A 20815-nucleotide genomic window follows, 5' to 3' on the forward strand; every position below is an offset into this window, starting at 1 on the left:
TGAGACAAATAAAGAGCTTTTTGAACATTGAAGCATGGAGACATGTCTCAGTAGAGGCAAAAAACACAAATATGAACTTGAAAATTAGCAGAATAGGGCCCCTTTAATACATGTGTATCTTAGTTATTGACACTTAATAGAAGGAGCACATACAAAGATACATTTTATTTTCTTGGCCCAATTATTTTGTATAATGTGTTTATGATATTGAGGTTTTAAGAAAGCACAAACCGTGAACTCTTGTTGCCCTTCAAGGTGATATACAAAGCCTGTAGAGATGTTGCAATAGAGCGTTCTCAATTTAAAAACATCTGACCTTAAAAGCAGTCCTCACACTTTGGGTTTGTATATAAAAATGCATACCTTGGCAGTATGAGGAGAAGGGAATGTACTCTATGTCCAACCAATGGCTACCTGCAGCATTTCTCTTTAAGGACGTCTGATAATCAACGTTCACATTGTTGAGTTCCATCCTGAACCAGGCTTTCTCCAGTGCAATAAAAACACATAAAATAGTTTTTAAAATATAGTCCTCATTTTATTAACAGAGGCCAAATAAAACTCATCACATTTTATTTACAAAGGGAGGCAATAAATATCTTAATAATAGTCATAAAATTATTTTTCGCTTACATTTGTTTAAAAAAAAAAAAAAAGATCATAAATGTGTCATGTTGTTAGTAGCAACTCGGAAACAGGTGAATACACACTACAGGTGAGAGGAGGCTGGAGTTCGTCGTCAGTGAGAGAGGGAATGATTGAAGCAAAGACTATTCCCCTTTTTTTCAGAACATATTCCCACAATTTCGAGAAATCTGGGTTTCTGAGGAGAAGTCTTAATTGTCAAATGTGAATTAAAAGGTGGGGTAGGTCATTTTGGAGAAACCAGCTGGAGTGCGCTAGAATTTGAAAATACACAGCCGGACAAAATCTGCCACTTCCTTACAGAGCCCCTCCCCCAACACACACGAACGCGCACATGACCAATGAGGGCACGAGATAAGTTTGTGCACAGATGGAAGGCTGACGGGCAGGTAGGCCATCCAGTTACTTTAGCCGGGCCGGCTCAGATGATTGGTCGTGCTTTTTACAGCGCCACGGCTTCCACAGATTAAAAATGTTTATGGATTTTTTTGTCAAAGCATTTCAGATATTCATTGCTATCGGGATGTTAAGAGCATTCCATGGAATATAACAAAGTGTATCTCGAGCCGGTTTCTCAAACTTACCTACCCCACCTTTAAGGAAGTAAAGGGCTACAGTCTTCCTGTCTGCAGATCACAAAACAAGCACAGGGATAAGCTTTCCTAAAAGTGTGTCGAGTGTGAAATGGAGCAAAGATGAGCTCACGGTCGAAAGATGATTTTGGAAGAGAAAAAACAGAAGAGCGTCTGAAAGGTTCTGGAGATTAACTGAGCACAGACAGTCAGACTAGGTGAAGATAAACACAGAAGAACAAGGAGGTAGAGGACGTCTTCATCACCAGCCCCGAAAAATATGAGCTAGCTCACACTCAAAGAATCATCCTTTTCTTTGAGGAAGAGCTGTTATGAAAGTGGGCGACAAGAGGGATTAGCATACATAGTGATGAAGTTGGAAGACTTAGTGGAGTTATGAATCACATCAGCTGTAATATTTTTGTTTGTATTGTTTTCTTTTTAGCTGTTTAAACAAGACTAAAGCCACGGCTGGTGCCCGACTAGTCAAAGCATGTCGTGTTTTAGCTGAATCACAGGAAACGTCAAGGGAATCACACACAGCATTCCTGGAGCCGCCAGTGGAGCTGAGGTTGAGAGACATATGGAAAAACAAAGCCAAAAAAGCAGAGAGGCGGAGAAAGAGAGAGAGACCTGTAAAATATTGCACTCAGAGCTACACAGTTATCCCGGCAGCACAGAGTCACCTGCGACCGCCACCTCTCTCCGGTTCGTCTCCATGGTGTCCGATTCCAGTGGAAAGTATGGGATCCGCGTTGTCAGGGGCAACACAAACAAAAAAAAAGGGGACAGGTATTCCAATAAATCTCTAGTTGGCTGATTTTTATAACATCGCGTAACAAAAAAAAAAAAAAGAAGAGAGAGTGCACTGCCTTCAGTTCAAACGTGGCCGAGGAGGACGGCGACAGTTTCTCTCAGAGGTCCTTTAGTGTATCCAGTATAAATAACATGACAGACACGTTAGCACAATGACATCAACCCAGAAGAATCCAAGAGTTAGGAAACATTCAGTCATCCTGAAATACAAAAATAAAACATCTTTTTTTTTTTTGTTCTTTTTGTCTGTCTTTCTTTTACAGAAGTGAAGTCTTTAAGGTGAAGACAAGAAGAAGCTTGAGATTTTTTCAGTTAAGTTCGTTTTTTTTTTTTCTATTTCCCCCCCTTTGAGGAAAAGTAGTGCTGTCCTGTCCCATTGATTGGTCCCATCAGTTCCTCTTGGAGTTGGCTTTTAACCGCCGAGCCCTTCGTGTCCGCTTAGTAACTGGAGTGAAGCGAAACTCCTCCAGCGGGTCCAGCCTGCCCTTCGGCTGGCGCTTCATGAAGTGGACTTCCTGTTGCCTCTGCGTGGTCCGCGAGCCTTTTTTGGGCCGCCCCTTCCTGTTGAAGCCGAGGTACCATCCTTTGTACTTGGCCGACACGAGGGCCGTGTAGTTGTTCTCCAGGAATTCCTCGACAAACACACACTCCTGCTTCCGTCCATCGGGCTACGCAAAGAAGAAGAAGTAGGATATTCATTAAAGATCAACATAGTGGCATGGCTGATTTGCATTTCATCTGTGTGTGTGTGGGATGTTTTTGATTTGAAATTTGGTGTAAGTTTAAAATGTTGGTTTTGTGTTGAAAACCTACATTTTTGATTGAATTTTAACACTTATTTTACATTAAAGCGGTTCGCAAACTAATAAATTCAAGGACAGCATGACATTTGAAATCTTACTTTCAGAGGTGGAAAACTTCTTCCAATGAGTTTGGGGTAAAACTTAAAATGCATACGAATTCCCTTTCACTATCGTGGCGTTTCCCGCACGCTTAACTCTCTGCTGCACTATTTAAGTTGTCAGTCTTTTTAACAACTAATCTTTATTTCACTTTCAGGTAACAGGCCACATTGCAGTAGCTGTATTTTATAGGAACAGTTTGGTTTTATGGGTAATACAATCATTTACTTGTTTGCCATGTGAGAAACAATTCTGCAGGCTAAATATGCAGCAAGAGCCAGTTAGCTTAGCTTACCGGCCTAACAGATAGAAGAAGTGGTGCCAATGATCTCATTTAACCTTTTGATTGAAGATATGGAGCTTTAAATTCATGAAAGTCATCAAATCTCTCTCGCAAAAACATGCTGGTGTGGAGTTTGATTTGTTTAAATTATACAAATGCTAAGTAGTGAGGAAAAGCTGGAGGATTCTAATACTTTGCTCCTTGGTCACAGCAGGCTGTTTGCAATGAGACATCTCAGAAGTCTTGTGAGGCTGCATCAGACTATTCTTTGGAAGAGAGCATTTCCACTGAAACCTGTTCACTGTGATGTCTGTGGATTATCTGCCGATACAGAACAGCCTTCCTAGAAAACAGAGCGGCTGAAGCTTTTAAAGCAGGGTGGAAGTAAATATCTCATATCTCATATCTCCTATCTGCATGCCTTCGTAGATATACGGGTAAGTTAGAAAATATCTAACATTTGGGTGGAGACACTTTCAAAATCCTGATGCCCGTTTAATTGAATCTGTCTAAAATGTACAGTTTACACAAATGATCATTAAACAAGCTGAATGTCAACAGCGATGAATAATGTTAATGTCATTTGAACCGATTGTGAAAATGACTCTTTGCTGGTTTAAAGGAAGAAGTCGAGGAACATTCTTTAAACCAATGACGCCCAGGCAACTAAAAGAAAATGCATGTTTCTAACAGATGACCGTGATGAGAGAGTGAAAGCGTGTGTGAATTATTGCAGATGCTGTGATGATGACAACTTGAGTTATTAATGCAAATAAATCACACGTGGGCCTTTTCAAATATGAACTTATTTTCCATATCGCAGCGTTGGTCAGAGTCACATGCAGTCATCCCGCGCCTGTGGCCACCTGGTGTGACTAAGTGATATAATTGCAATGGCATTCCTCCTAAGTGACCATTAGTCTCTCAATGCATTGTGGTGATTGCAGTCCATAATTGACTGATCGAGTGTCAAAGGAGCAGGCCGATTACGTAATGGAAGAAGGGCTGGGAGTTATCAAAGGGGTTTTGTTAGGGTGTACAAAAAACAGCCGGAGAAAGCAGATCTGAGGCTGCGTTCAATTCAGCCCGGATTAAGAGCTCCATTTAAAATATTCATTTAGATATTAGGAAGTGGCGATTAAGAAGTGAAAATATTGATCATTTACTGGAGGGTCAGTGGGTTGAAAACCAAGAGATTCTTACCCGTCCGACTATTTTGCCCTTCTCGTTCATGCAGATGTAGTGTTCGCTCTCCTTTCCTTTAATTCGGATGTGGCTCCCGAAGGTTTCCGTCTCGACAACAAGGAGGGCTGGAAAACAAAAGAAAAAAAAGATTCTGTTAACAGCAAGTCTTTCGCATCACATGGTTTAAGGGTCCTGATTCCATGCACATTTCATTATATCTCATTTGTTATTCACACTTATGGTGATTATTTGTAACACTCAATTTCTTGAAGTTAACACCAACAATGTATTTCATTTTAGAACCAGTCCTGCAAAGGAAGCGTGCGAACTGAACGCTCTAAGTACCTCACTCAGAAAACTCACATATTTAGCATAAAATTGCAAAGATTAAATGTTTTGAACAGTTTTTTGGGTGTTAATATTACGGTGATATGTCAGGATTAAAGTGCCATAATATGTACCACAACCAAAGTTAACCACCACTTATAAACATGTATTTATACAGAGATCAAAAGGACAACACAATTCTGGAATATCCAGGAACACGATTTTGGTCTGTTAAAAACACATATTGCATGAGATTCATTCAATCAGTGGATGTGGACATTTTTTTCAATGATTTAGACATTTTTCTTTAACAAAAATGTACCAAAAACTGACGCGTCTGCAGAGAAAAGAGTTATCTTTAGGTGTAAAAATGTCTTAACAATAAACCACATATGCACCAAAACAAGAATGCCAGCGCCACTCCACCCTGACGCAGCAGTAATCCACTCTCGAGACGCATCCCGGCGGCTCTTTTATAACCCCCCCCCCCCCACCCCACCCCACCCCACCCCACCCTGAATGTTAACCCCTGCGAGGTCACCTTTGTCTGCGCTCGCCCCTCGACCAGCAAAGAGATCGGCCAAACATTTGTGGAGCGGTTATGTGCCCCTCAGGATTAGGTTTCAAGTTCCCTTTAGTCTGTGCTCACTCAATCAAAAAGTTAAGATGATCCATTTGTTTAACACACAGGGCCATTCAGTAGCGCTCAAGGGAGCAGAGGAAGAATAGGCGAAAGGGGATGGGTCGGGCTCCAGGGCAGAAGTAACTCCCCCGTCTCCTCCTCCTCCTCCTCCTCCCCCTCCTCCTCACCCTTAAATACAACCTTGGGAGGAAAGTGGGAAACCTGTCTCAAAGGTGGAACAAGTTATTCCCTCCTTTTGTTTGGAGAGATTCCTGTTCGTACGTCTTATTTGGGAGATAGAGATTGTATTTTGTATCACTGGAGGGAGCTTGGAGGGGCTGTAAGAAGGAAAAGAATCCAACAAGTCTAAAGTGAATGTTGTTTATAAAGATATTTCAGCTCTCTAAAAGTCATGTGACAAGCGTTTGGCTTTCTCACTTAGTTGGTTTTGCACGGAGACCCAAAATTCAACCTCAGCTATGAAACATCGACCTAGAACATCAGATAAAACAATATTTCCCTCCCTACTGTAAGATACCCTTTGTCTGTAAATTGAAATATTTCATTTTATCTCAGTTGGCTCAACAAGAAATATATCTTTGAGAAAGAGTGGTCACTGGGATGTTTTGTAAATGAACTCTTGACATGTCTTAAAAACAATTCCCAGGCCCGAGACTCCATTGGCAGCCATAGCCGGCACATTAAAGGGGAACAACATTTCAAAATCTGACAGCGACGTTAGAATAACTGCTCAATGTTTACCATTACATCCCACTCCCAGTGACTTCTTGTTCACCTGGGTTTCTCTCATGGGGCAACATAAACAAGGAGGGTCCACAGGCGTGAATTAACCTCAGCATGGGGTCACCTGTCAGGAGAGTTGAAAGCTCCATGCTTTAATGCCACGTTGCAGCATCTATCAGTTTAAGAGCCTTTAGGGAGAACCACCCTGTGCTCAGAGTGGACATCAGGCATCATTTATGACAAAAAAGGATTGTCCTAGTCTCTTAAAAATAATGAATATGCTACCAAGAAGAAGGATGGCTGCACTAATAAGGACTTAGAGGTTTTAATGCTCTGTAACCAAGCGATATATTTCTGGTTGTGGCCCTCAGATGTGAAGCTGCAGTGACTGAGAGAGGATCTTCTTGAGCGTTATTAGTGAGTGCAAAGGAGTTCACAGGTGCCAGGTACTGCAGCTGGATGGGGAGGAGGAAGAGGAGGAGGAGGGGCGGAGGGCAGAATTGGCAAGGCCTCATGGGAAAAATTGGATCTGCTTCCACTCAAGCTCTAACAAGCAGTGAGGAAACTTCGCCTCGGCGCATCTGTGACTGAACACACTCACTCAGAGGCATTCAAGACCGGCAATTTCAGAGCAGTGAGTCAGCTGTTATGAGCTAAATATCTGCAGGAACGCACAAAACAAGGCCTGACCTTCAATTTACTCATCTGCTGCTCTTGTTTTGATATGAAATAGTGAACAAGTTTGTTCAAAAGGCAGACAAGGTATATTTGAGATTGGTAGGAGCATACCATTGGATGAACATGTTATATTCAGTCAAACTAAACCCTTCAAATGCCGTTTCTCAGTTTCGCTATATGCTTAACATTTTTGCACTGATAGCTAATATCCAACATCAAATGTGACAGTGACTATTGTGAACCATCTTGTAGTAAAGAAAATGAAAGGTTAAAGATTTATATTTTTGCTTGCTCTTAAAGTTCTAATACTTTACTGATCTGCATTTCCAAATATGTCTGAGACAATTAAGTTCAATAATGCCATGACTGCATCCAAACCTCAATAGTTAAAACCTACAGTAAAGAATATGTTGCAGTTGTGGTCCACATTAGGGGTTCTGGCCAAAATAATGACCTTGTTGAACTATAAATCAATCAAGGTAAGAACAGACTTGCTCTGAATACCCAAACGCTGCGTTAAAAAATCATTGCAAAGTCAGCAATTTCATGTTTCCAGCGACCCCATACAGAAGTTGGCGGCTTCTTAGTAAGTTCTCCATCCACTTTCCCGAAGCTAAACACTGAGCATGGAAACATGATCTCCATACGATGGCTGGAACAACATCTGGCCGGTAGCTGTTGGAGGTTTTCTCATCCTGCTGTAAAGAAACTAGCTAGCATGTCAGGTGAGATGCACAGGAGTTCTCCCATACCATACTTGCCCCCATCATCTCCGTTGGCGTTGACTTTCTTCCCGAGGATCTGCACGTGTTTCCCCGTGGTCCGGCTGTACAGCTGATAGATCCGGACCTGCTTCCGGCTCAGGTCGTCCGGGTTCCTCGTGTGGTTCTCGATGTAAATCCTGAAATCAGCAGAGGTCTGCTGGGATTCCTGAGAGAAAGACAGAAGAGAAAGAAGCATAGAAAGAGGGGAAGACAGGCGGTTAGAGATCGTCCCGGCGCAGGTGTTGATAGTAATGTGTGCTTTTATAGGCCGTGTGTCAAAAAAATGTACGCTCCAGGCGCGAAAAACTCCAACCGGGAAATTGTGGCTGCGGCATTTGAGCGTTTCACTTCCTGCTTTCAGCTCGCACATTTGACATGCATTGCATTTACGAGCTGATAAACTATGTACGAGATGTGTTAATGAAGTCACCGTTTGAGTACAAATCCCACAGAACAAGTGCAGAGCCTATCGTGCAGCCTTCTGCTTCAGATTGAGACAGCGGTATACTATGTGCCCCGGGCGATATTGAGAAACCTGTATTCCATTTCCACAAGCCACTAGCAATTATACACCTGAAGCATCCAGACCTGTTGCACTATCATCAAACAAATATCTGCCTGCAGGCCAAGTACGGTCCATAAATTAGGAAAGGCAGCGGGCGGAAGACAAGACGGAGGGGATGGCATGAGGCACCTCCGAAACAGGAGGACTTTCTGATTCTGCAAATTCACCTTTCAGAATTTAGTAGAAGGCTTTTTATGAGTCACCTAAGACCTGACATAAAAACCGAGGAAACCACAGACTTCGACAGCTCGTCAGAAAAGCAAATGTGTCACCCAACATGTGGAAGAGGAAACGTATACTTTCAGAAGCCCAGGAATCTGTGTTCACGCCAAGATCCCATTTCCCCAGCTGTATGGTGTGGTAATTGCACAGTAATGGCTTTTTATGTGGCTGTTCTCAGGTGGCTAATTATATACACATTACATACCCCGAGTTCTTGTTATTCTAACTTTAGTAAATTAATGACATGTAGAAAACATGAGGGGAAATCGTGGTCTCGGAAGAAGAAATCTTTTAAGCTCGGACAGGAAAAATAAACTTTTGCAAATCAAATGGAGGCTACTAACATTAGCTCTCTTAAATCAGGTGACATATAATAATACTTTAAAGAACGATGTACAGAAAGGTGAGTTTCACGCCGCACACGAAAAAGCAATGGTTTAACCTCCCAAAAAAGATAATTGGATGTTGAGTTTGGACACCAACTTTAAATGTCTTCTTAAGGACTTTGCCCTCCCATTTCTGAGCCACATTTGGACTTGGGGCTTTTTAAATAGTAAAGGCTCGTTGCCTCATTATGACGTATTTGCTCTAGAAATGTGGACCTCAGAGGATTCAGCCCCAGAACTGGGACACAGCTTCTGTATCTTGACATTTCGGAAACACGCCCGTAATGTTACGCTTGGCAATGTAGAAAATGAGAGGCTTGATATTCAAATGTATCAGCCACTAATTTGTGATGTTAATAATGACTTAAAGGCATCACAACCTTAAATTGGGCCGACTTTACTTCATGCAATGGGATTTTTATTTGGGAAGCAATTTGTTTAGCCATGTATCTCTAATGGAAAATGCCTTTTTTTAAACTAGCCTTAATTTGACTTTTTCTCTAGATCAGGTACATCTACAGTATGCATGAAACAACTGCTCAGCCATGTGGTATAATGTTGTCTTTTACATTTTTCTTACAAACTACTAGTCAACACCAAAAGCAGAGAGAAATGCATCAAGAACCAGCACTTCCTAAAGATAACCCTGATAACATGTAGATTAGATCTGGGAACTGATAACCCAATGCAACCCATTCAATTCAACACAAGGATTTGCCATTCTCAACTCAAAAGCTATTTGACTCATACTGTCAAATGTATATGGACAGAATTTTCCAAACTGCATTTACTGTACATTGGAACTTAATGGATGTTTAATAAGTACTGGAGACCAAGGAGCGGCAATGTCAATGGAGTTTTTTTTAATAAATGTTGCACCCAACCGATAGTACTACTTTTATATTTGATGCTCTTAACATTCGGTGTCTGTTCCCAAGAGAAACTCCAGACAATGATTCATTTAAGAGCCGAACAGTTAGCATGAGCAGCAGTAGCTTCAACATCTGAACAAACAAAGAAAAAAGTAGCACCTAGAGGACTTTTCATTCAACGAAAAAAAAAAAGATTCAAATTGTAAGACTGAAAAGTGATCTCCACAAACCACTTGGATCCCTAGCTGTTGCTAAAAAAAAAGAAAGCAGCTTGATACAAAACCTCCCTCAGATTTAACATTAGTGCAACCGCCTGGTGTCCATCCAGAACTACACACACAAAAATGTGTTAAAAGGATTTCGAAAGTCAAACATCGGCATCGTCTGTTGTCAACTTTCTCTCTGAATGAACCTCAAAGCTGACGAGCAAGAAAAAAAAAAACCTGAACACAAAACAAAACGTGGCCTCTCTGGGCCGCTAAGGGATTTATCCCAAATCTCCCCGTCTCTAAACAAACATAAAGGTGTGTTTGGTAGACAGTTGCATTTTCATCAAGGGAAAGGCAAGCCTAAGCACATGGCTGAGGTGAACACTAGCGACAACAGCTTTTTTTTTTTTTTTTTTATCACGCTGTCTCCTTTCTTCAAAGACACAGCATGAAAACGGATATGGTTGAAACTTCAAAAGTCTGGCACTCATCTTCACCCAGGAAGCTTAGTTGTCGCATCCATCTAAGATACACCTTGCTATCTCTCAGGGTCACACACACAAATAGGAAAACACACAGTCTCACATGTTGGCAGGGCATTCAAAGTTTACTTCCAACTGTGGTTGCGTCTGTTGTCTTTCCTCGTGAAATCACAACCACAGCATGACACGTAGGAGCCATTAGCCGCAGAATGGGTCAACAACACGGAGAGGGAATGTGAAAGGGGGGCATTAAAGGACTATTCCTGCATTTTTTCAGTTTGATCATTATCCTGAAAGCACTCAGGGAACCACAATGCATTTCCTTTGTTTGATAAATGCCTTTATCTAATCTGATTTCTTTCATAACCACATCAAACATGCAACATCCCATAACAAACATGGACTATTAATTATCAGTGCACCTCATTTGTCTTTAAGGTCATATTCTGAATGGGGTTCATCCTCGCTTACATTTGAGGAGTGGTCAGTCGACACTATAGCTTTGTTTGTGCCAGCTCTGTTGGAATAATCAGAGTGCATAGACTTATATAACTTTGCAGTTTTTCTAGTTTTTAGGGTTCCAGGAATTGTTGATTCATTAAAACAAATCTGGATCAGAAAATTGACTTTCAGGTTAGACCTGTTATTTTGTCAGAGAGCTACAGGCCCCCGACCGTGATGCCCTAAATGAAAAAGAAAAAAAAACGTTGTAGGCTAACACTAGAATTAGGCAACCATAAAATGTATTTATATAGTTTACAAACACACTTTCCCTCTAACATGGTTGTATCGTATCAAAAGGTCAAAATGGCAGCTCTAAATATTGGTATTCTTTAGTTTCAGTGACTAAAATATAGCTAAGATAAAAAGACTTTTACAAATATATCAATATGTTGCCAACTGTTGGATGCTTATTTAGAATAAAAAATACCCCCGGAGTGAATAATGGATAGAACCTTAACAACACTTTAAAAAAAAAAAAAAACGATCCTGTTTTAATATTTGAGATCAGAGGGAAGTATTTGAAACATCAGCACGTGGAAAAATTATGATCCAACACGTCATAGCTATAAAGTGATCAGATAACTTTATGAGAGAAGCAGCGTGCTCTCTGCCTCTTATGGGAATCACTGCGCGCAATTAGGTGAGTGGATGCCTGCAAATCATTACTGTTCAAAGGGAGACGCGACTAATAAAAAAACAAGCGCACAAGCAACCCATCTGTTCAAAGGACGATTTAAACCCCAGGCATCAAAAAATATGTATTAAACATTTCTGTTGGAAAATATGAAAGCTGCTAGTTTATTTCCAGGTTATAAAACTATCTTAAAATATTTTTTACAGGTATTTATAGCTTTTAGGAGATCAATCTTCAGACCAGTTTCCCTAATACCAAATGCGTTTTTCTTTTTCACTACGGGTTATATTGTTTTGGCATTGGTTATTTTATGGGGATTATAATTGTGCCTTTATATTTGTTGAAGTAGCTGTTATGATAATACTATTACAGGGGAACTGTTTTGTTCTTTTCCTTAAATGTCTGCATGTTTTTTAGATTATATCCCACCGAAAAAAAGCGTAAGTGTCCAATTCTCTCGTTTTTTAAATATCCTTGTTGGTTTTATCCATTTATTTTTCGCATATCAAATGCTTTCCTTTTACAATTAGAGGCCGATTTCTTCTCAAAATAATGTAACATGCAATTTGAAATCTGCCTTTTGCGTGACCACTTTAAAAAATATCCTATCATCATCATTCTTACTTTAAAAAGCAGCACAGTGACATGCAAACGCACACACACAAAAAAGGGAGTTGAACGAGGGAGTAAACATACCTGTAGCTGGAAATAGAGTACCAGAAAATGTAAACACCTATGTGGAGAGAGGGAGAGAAAAGGGAGGAGGGGAGTGAATCACACAGGCAATTACATGAAGAATAAACGCAGCCTACCTGGATTAAAGCAATGCGCAAATATGAAGCTTTTAGCGACTTCTATTGGTAAGAATGCATGATTTTATGTGAGAAAGGCACGCGGAGAAGTGGAACACTTACAGGTATATGAACCTCGAAGGCAGCACAGACATCTTGACTCGCAGAAATACACCTGAAATACACCTGCTTCCACAGATTTGGAAAGGTTGGCGAAATCGCCCCCCTCTCTCTTGCTTTCGCTCCCTGGCGCGTCCTTTACGCACACAACTCCGGGGGTAAGTAGGAGATTGAATCCCAGTGTAAGGATATATCACTGGAGAGCAGCAGCAACAGAGTCACGGAGTGCAACATTAGGTGTTTCCTTGTTGGGGTGAATTATCCAGTTTTTTTCTCAGCCCGGCTCCCCGAAATCCCGGAACGTCTCCGTAAATCGGTGCCAAGCGTGGAAATGATTCACAAGTCAACCTCTCCAAAAATCCCCTTCGCTCATAAAAAAATATCCTTCGAGTTTTGCGCACCTATAGCCAAGTTTCCCCACCATCCAAATCCTACTCCAGAAATCACAGGCTCCTCAACTCCGTCCGTACCTGCGGGGGCTTTCTACACCTTGCGTGTGTCATTTTATTCTACCAAGTGCTACGCTGGAAAAAAAGTTAAAGTGGTGATAATAAAACGCCCTTCCACCACTCGCTAAAAGTGGGCAAACAAACTTATCCAGGCATAACAAAGTTATGTTTTTCAAAAAGAAAAGCAGAGTGGAAATCGCAGTCCCTGGAGAGGCTTGGGGGCTGGTGGTGGCGCAGCAGTGCCTGTCAGTGGTGTTTGTGCGTCTGCGGCTTGAGATTTGGGCACAGAGAGGTTTTTTTGTTGTTGGTGGGAGGAAACATGTCAGCGGTTTGCACCTGATAGGGTAATCCTGGAGAGACCATCAGCCTGGAGAGGGTTTTTCCCTCTCGGTGGGCAAAGCGATGCGCAGAGGAGAACAAGAGCAAGAAGATAAAGTGCTCTTTGGTTTGCATTTAGATTTTAAAAATTAATAAAATGTTTTTCCTTTAGTCAGGTTGGATTTTTTTGTTATTGTGTTCGGCTATGGACAAAGACCACCTGATAAGAGATGGCGTTTGGCGATATCCACTTTCTTTTCTAAATTATATAAGTTTCATTTTCATTTTTGCGTCAAACCATATTTTCAGGTTGTATTATGTTAACCCCTTTATGACTTACATAATAATAAATATCAACAGGTATCGTACTTTTCTTCATTACATTGTCATGGTGGGTGTAGAATAAACAGCGGCTGCGTGTAACCACCACAGAAACTGCTCGTCACAGTCGGGTTTTTAAAGCTACTGCTGGTTTGTGGATTGGCCTCGGCTCCTCCAGACAGCATTCAAATGCAGGTTGTTGTCGACCTCGATTTTTTCAATAATGTGCTATAACTTATCCCGCATTTAAATGAAAGAGAGGTGTGAATCTGTTTACGAGCTGGCAGCAGTAAAGCGAGCCCACATCCCTGCTGCCATCAAAAAAACAGAAAAACCTTTGTGGTTCGCCTTTATTGTCCCATTAAAACTGGATCCTCGGCATTCCTGCCCCATTGATATTCAAAATGAATCTAAATGATTACATACAAAACTTCCCATGTTGGGGATTTCAAAGGGCCTCCTGCAGTGAGTTTAGTGGGGACTGAAAGGAGTGTTTAACTAAGAGCTCCAGCTGCTGATCAGCATAAGGCAAACACACAAACAAAATCAATTATTTATCCGGAAAAATATAAATGCATGGATTTTATTTATCTAAGTGTTTATGATTTATAACGACAAGTTGAGTCATGTGTGTTTTGTGCATGTTGTAAAGAGGATAAAGTGGGTTCATGTGGTGTTTACCCTGTGATTCATGGCTGTCTGCCTAACAAGAAGGCTTGATCCTGACAACCGCAGTGCACTTTAATAATCCCTGTCACACAACTGGGGTAGAATGTCAATTTAAAGCATGACTAATTTAGCCTTGTCCGCCTCAAGGGAGGGGAAATCACAGCAAATATTGGGCAAATAGTAATTATCGAGGAAGATAATTTAATGATTTCTTCACAAATACGAGGCATTGGTTCCGTTTGATCAAGTAAGGCTTACAGTTCAAAACAAAAGCACCTGACAACTGATTTAAAGAAGGCAGGATGATAAACAGCAATTACCACGCCGACTGTGATAGAGCCAGCATCGCGGGGTCACTCATCGCCTCTTAAGCACATGTTTGTGACAAACTTCTCGGAGCATGACTGTAAATCCACAACTGAGGGGAGAGCGCTGTAGCGAGCTTGATGTGTCCACCTGTGACTCACAAGGAGGCGGAAATGTGTCTCTGCTCATGGCAAAAAGGGAAGATACACTTTTTTTTTTTTAAAGAGGACTTTTTTCATGAGTCACAAGAATAGGGAAATAAATAATGTATGGCTGCAGGCCAAATGTTGGATGTGTCAGCTATGCACTTGTCTGGACAACCAGTTACATTGGCAGCTGGCCAATCAGGAGTCAGAAGGAAAGATTTATTTTAGAAATGTAAACTTATTTATGGCACAAAAGAAAGCCCAGTGGACCAAAAAAAACTCTTTTCATACATGAAATCTGACTGACAAAAGGGATTTAAAAGGACCTAAATGGAAGGACTCCATCGGCTTTGTCTTGCACTGTCCCCTCTGAGAACCTGATTGTTTACATTGTTTATCCATATCACTGTTTAGTTTTTAAGCTGTTGGAAGGTTTGGCACCAAATTCACTTCCAGTACAACCATCAATTGGAGAAGAGAAGTCTCAGACAAGTTACCAACAAAACACTTTATCTGTCGGACGCTTTGCGGAGTTAGGGTTGGTTCAGACCATTTCAAAATATCAGTTTTATTTGTCTTTTTTTAAACCAAACGATAAAAGTATTTTAAGTAGTTGATTTTGGATTATTCAAAATAAGTGGGAATATGAATTTGCTGAGGATTCAAAAGATATATATATTCAGTCGATGCTTTGAACACAAAAAAGTCAATTCCAAATATCAATAAAAAACCCAACTCAAATGTAACCGCATGGCAAGAAACTTGGAAAAAACTGACCCTTTAAAATGGAAGAGAGTTCAGATGTGGATTGAAAACTACATTTTCACACCATCACTCAAAAAAGTTGGTGCTCCCGACAAATTGCAAATTGCCCGCTGACACTATATGAAGAGGAAAAAAAGATAAAACAGCGAGAATCAATCAAAAGCAGTATGCTGCTGGTCGAGCATGACAAGAGTGAGCTTTATGAATGGGGTGAGCTGTTTCTCAGTCCAGTTTCTGAGGCACGGAGGAGGGGAGGCGGGCGGGGGGGGGAAGCCACTCAAGAGTTGGGATAAGGTTACCCACAGAGATTAGCTGACAAGAGTGAGGGAGTGAGAAAAACAAGCAAGCAAGTTAAAGGTCTTAGTTTACCTGCCTTGCTGTGCTGTGCTTGGCAGCCAATGAAAGTGCTTTGAAACCACAGATTCTGCCTGAGATGTTCCTCAGCGGCCACATTTGCCAATTCTGTTCAAATTTCATGAATACAAATTTAGAGCTACAAAGTGGCGAATGATGTTATTTCGACGACTCCCAGACTCCTTTCAAGTCTTTGAATTTGAACCTCGTCCCCGAGCAGCAATGCGTGTCTGTCCGCAGCGACGGGACTGTGGGAATGTCACCGAGGATATCTCATTGAAGCTAGAGGAGGAGGCATCTGAAGGCGGGCGAGCGCTCAGCGGTTCAAAGGGCCCTAGCAGGCATTTAGGGCTCCACAAAAGAACTTGGCAGATCAGTAAGTGAAGCCCAATGTACTACATTAGTGTCAGGACCCCCTCCGCGTCCCTCCCACTTTGCACTTTCATCTCTGACACGGACATATTGACTTAAAGGAAAGGAGGGGTGCCAGGGCCCGCCGAGGAGGGGTGGGTAGTTGCGGTGGGTGTCAGGGGGGGGGGGGGGGTATATGTGTCCCATTCAAATATCAAGGTGAGGCGATTGATGCCCAGGGGTGACCACTGACTCATATAAGCCACCCAGAAGCCTTTTTCTTTAACTAGAAGTCACAGGCCGACAAGCGTGTGAGACCCAAACGGGACGGCCCTCTTCCTCTCATCTCACTGAAATCAGCCTCACCCCATTAGTGTATGCTGACCCCACCCCAAACCCCCCTCTCCAAACACACACCCACTTCCCTTTTCACACTGTGGGTGATGCCCTTCCGCGGGGCTACTGAAGTCCAACGGTTAACGTGGGTTTGGGTCGTGACGGGGTCGCGACACCTTGACATTGCGGAGGGTGACAGAGAGAGGAGCCAGAGGAGGGGCGGGGGGTGGGGGGGGGGGGGAAGCTATTGCCTGCTACCTCGGAGACCTTTCAAGTCTTACCTAAAGGAGAGGGAGGAGAAAAAAAAAAAGAAGCGGGAAGTCTTTTAGTAATTTGTCCCCCGTCACACGTTGTTTGCATGGAGTCATTAAGGGCCATTTAGGTTCTGCCTTGAAGGGAAGAGGCCAGAGAGTTTGGGTGCGGGTGCTCTTTGGGAGAGAGGCCGTGGGAGTGAAGGGTGAAAATGAAAGCGTTGCTCTTCAACAAATCATCTCTGTAAGCACCGCGTACATGCAGAACATATTACTGTTTCCATTGACTTGGGTCGCCTGTTTGACATTAATGATGATTTGCTCCATGTCGTCCAGCGGGGAGTTGAAAGTTGTTGCTCTCTTGTTGCTAGTTGCTAACACGTGAAACAACTTTATGTGACTACACGAGTTTTGAAGACATCACTAAACTATTCTCGCTTGGATGAGATCTTTGGCCATTGTTCAGTGCAGAGTAACTGCCAAAATGTGTCACAGTGCTACAATTGAATAACAATCAGCCGACAGACCCCGTGTGCTTTAGGATTTTGGCCTGTGGTTGACAGATAAATGTCAAATGTCCTGGATGAGCAGAGGTAACCGAAAAGTCTTGTTTCGCTTCTCGGACTTGTGCCTTAATGACATAATAAGCCTTCAGAGCGGGGTGGACTGGTGGTGAAAGTTTGGGAAGTCAAATGATGTAAGTGTTCTTTGTCAGCTTTTTTCCTCCCTGAATTGAACGACCCCATAATTGTTTTTCTAGGACTGCCATAATTACCAAATTAAGGGGCTGGTTGTTTTGTAACGTGGCATAAAATAGCTTTGAGACTCACAAACTGGCCAAAGCTTTTGAGTCATTCACACGAAATGAGGAGGGAAGTAACTAAGTACTCAATTACTTTACTTGAGTAATTCCCTTTTATGCTACTTTATACTTCTACTCTACATTCATAGGCAATTATAGTACTTTTTACTTCACTACAAACATTTAACACTCATAGGTACTTTAAACATATACATTTAGCTAATACTACGTATGTACTTCTACGAAAGTAACATTTTACATTCAGGACTTTTACTAAAGTGAAGGATCTGAGTACTTCTTCCACCTCTGGTTATCATTAAAACAGTAATTAAAAACACTTAACTGCCCTGCTGTGTTTTAAATGCATCTTCCTGCCTTGATGAATGGCAGTTTATAGATCTCATTAATGACACAAAGGCCCACCGTAAATCAGAAATCAGCTTTGAAAAGGTGACACGTTAGAATCAAAAGGATGTTGAAGCCCACCAAGAGTGTGACCCGGACTCACCCACATGATTTGGTGAGGACTTTGATTTTAAGTCATTACCTTCATGTTAGGGGTGAGAAGTACTAAGTGAGTGTTCAAAGGCGAAACCTGTCAGGCTAATGTTTATCTGATTACTGTGTGTCTGAGAAGCACTTCCTCAGGTGCAACTAGGCTGTTGTGGGGCTTGTTGTGGCAACACACTGGTCTCCTCTTTTGTAACTCATCCAATTCAATAATAACAATGTCATTTAGAAAATTATGGAAGACTATTGAATTATTAAAAAATTAATGCTTCTATTTATGATATTTTTTTCGGAATAAATCCTACAATGTTCCTTTTTTTATTAAGGCAAACCTGGTTTTGCAGCTATATTATAGACTTTGTGTGTTTTTAAATATTTATTTGAATGAAAAAAGAGGAAATGTAAGAGAATGTTGATTTTGTTCCAAATTAATGACTTCCTTTTCGCCAAAGAAAAGTGTCCAAACCTGAGAACACAGCCTCATTAAAGATGGCGTCGGTAATGCACTTCAGAAACACTTTTTGTTATCTTCCATGGAATGCTCTTAACATCCCGATAGCAATGAATATATTAAATGCTTTGACAATAAATACATAAAAAAATGTCACCTGTGGAAGCCGTGGCGCTGTAAAAAGCACGACCAATCATATGAGCCGGCCCGGCTAAAGTAACTGGATGGCCTCCCTGCATGTCAGCCTTCCATCTGTGCACAAACTTATCTCGTGCCCTCATTGGTCATGTGCGTGTTCGTGTGTGTTGGAGGAGGGGCTCTGTGAGGAAGTCTGAAGGAAGGGGCAGATTTTTTCCAGTTGTGTATTTTCAAATTCTAGCGCACTCGAGCTGGTTTCTCCATTCATACCTACCCTACCTTTAACTGGATGAATGTAAGGCCTCTCATTTAACCACAAACGGTTTACATTTATTTTTGACATACATTTTGGTTTTAAGAAGATGTGCTTGTTGACGGTTGCTGTCGGTTAATAATACACATTCTACATGAACCTAAGGACCCAGTTTTCTGTTTCGCCGAGAGACAACCCCAATTGGGAGCAATACAAGGGGTCAGTAAGTCCACGATAAAACTCCCGATGCGCCCCCTTACAATTTAAGTTCAACAATAAGTCGCACTGGAGTGCAGCTGCTGCACACAAGTCCTTTTTCCCAGTCACGAAAGGTCCCACAGCAGTTTTGAGTCCCTCCTTGAGCTGCCTCTGCTCTGCTAAGCTAGCCTGAACCTGCAGTTCCACTCATCCTAATCGCTGAGCCCAATCCATTCCCCTGTCTAGCACCTCTTCAGAGGCCGCTCGCCCCTTTGTTCTGACAATACACAAACGACCATTCAAATGGAGGGACTCTGTAATCAGTGAAATACTAGCCTCTGGGCTTTGTAGAATAGAAGAAAAAGGGAGGGAGCGAGAGAGAGAGAGAGAGCAACATAGAAAAAGAAAAGGGAGAGAGAAAATCCAACCATGACCAATCAACTCTAACTACCTGTCTGGCTTTTTAGCTGCAGATGTTATTTGGCATAGAGGGGAAAAAATGTGCCCGTTCCAGATGTAAGATGTACAAAGGGAAGGCAGGCTGGTACCTCCACCCACCGAGAAAAAAGGCCGGACCCTTCCACACCCATGCAGCTTTTGATATGGCTGTTTCTGCTCTTGCACACGGCATTTCTTTCAAATAAATATGCGGGGCATTGCGTCACCGTGCGCTACATTTAGACAGTGTAAGAGATAAAATAAAATATGATTAATGCAGTCTCACTGTCAAAGCATGCTGAGATTATACTGGATCCTGTGGTGCTGAATTTCACCTGGAAATGTTTCTGGGGGATTTATTCCTGTACACAGATATTCATATAAATGGTGTGTGTGATCCATTCCTGGAAAATTCTAAATACTTTACAAAAGGCTTTGGTATTAGAAATTCAGTCAGTCGAAACATTCATAAATCCTGAAACGTCAAAAGTACAATATACGAATATTTGCTGTATATACAGTGGGGCAAAAAAGTATTTAGTCAGCCACCAATTGAGCAAGTTCTCCCACTTAAAAAGATGAGAGAGGCCTGTAATTTTCATCCTAGGTATACCTCAACTATGAGAGACAGAATGGGGGAAAAGAATCCAGAAAATCACTGTCTGATTTTTAAAGAATTTATTTGCAAATTATGGTGTAAAATAAGTATCTGGTCACCTACAAACAAACAAGATTTCTGGCTCTCACAGACCTGTAACTCCTTCTTTAAGAGCCTCCTCTGTCCTCCACTTGTTAACTGTATTAATGGCACCTGTTTGAACTCGTTATCAGTATAAAAGACACCTGTCCACAACCTCAAACAGTCACACTCCAAACTCCACTATGGCCAAGACCAAAGAGCTGTCAAAGGACACCAGAAACAACATTGTAGACCTGCACCAGGCTGGGAAGACTGAATCTGCAATAGGTAAGCAGCTTGGTGTGAAGAAATCAACTGTGGGAGCAATTATTAGAAAATGGAAGACATACAAGACCACTGATAATCTCCCTCGATCTGGGGCTCCAAGCAAGATCTCACCCCGTGGGGTCAAAATGATCACAAGAACGGTGAGCAAAAATCCCAGAACCACACGGGGGGACCTAGTCAATGACCTGCAGAGAGCTGGGACCAAAGTAACAAAGGCTACCATCAGTAACACACTACGCCGCCAGGGACTCAAATCCTGCAGTGCCAGACGTGTCCCCCTGCTTAAGCCAGTACATGTCCAGGTCCGTCTGAAGTTTGCTAGAGAGCATTTAGATGATCCAGAAGAGGATTGGGAGAATGTCATATGGTCAGATGAAACCAAAATAGAACTTTTTGGTTCCCACCACTAGACGTGTTTGGAGGAGAAAGAATGCTGAGTTGCATCCAAAGAACACCTACTGTGAAACAT

At 41.8% G+C, this 20815-nt stretch overlaps 1 protein-coding gene across 3 annotated transcripts; it reads right to left on the reverse strand.

Annotated features, from left to right (window-relative positions):
• Nucleotides 1-2306: 2306 nt before the first annotated feature.
• On the reverse strand, nt 2307-13022 carry fgf24 (fibroblast growth factor 24). Of its 3 annotated transcripts, XM_079668182.1 has the most exons (5): nt 12327-13022; nt 12109-12145; nt 7527-7704; nt 4422-4528; nt 2307-2701 (listed from the first exon to the last, which is right to left on the reverse strand). In XM_079668182.1, exons 1-5 carry the CDS (start codon nt 12356-12358, stop codon nt 2423-2425), a joined length of 633 nt encoding a protein of 210 aa, XP_079524308.1. In that variant the 5' UTR covers nt 12359-13022; the 3' UTR covers nt 2307-2422. The 3 variants fall into 3 exon arrangements, with proteins under 3 accessions (XP_079524308.1, XP_079524307.1, XP_079524306.1); XM_079668181.1 differs by lacking the exons at nt 12109-12145; nt 12327-13022 and having other exon boundaries at nt 7536-8297; XM_079668180.1 differs by lacking the exons at nt 12109-12145; nt 12327-13022 and having other exon boundaries at nt 7527-8296.
• Nucleotides 13023-20815: the final 7793 nt, after the last annotated feature.

This window comes from Notothenia rossii (genome assembly GCF_949606895.1).
Source record: "Notothenia rossii genome assembly, chromosome: 3".
NCBI classification, from domain to species: Eukaryota; Metazoa; Chordata; class Actinopteri; order Perciformes; family Nototheniidae; genus Notothenia; species Notothenia rossii.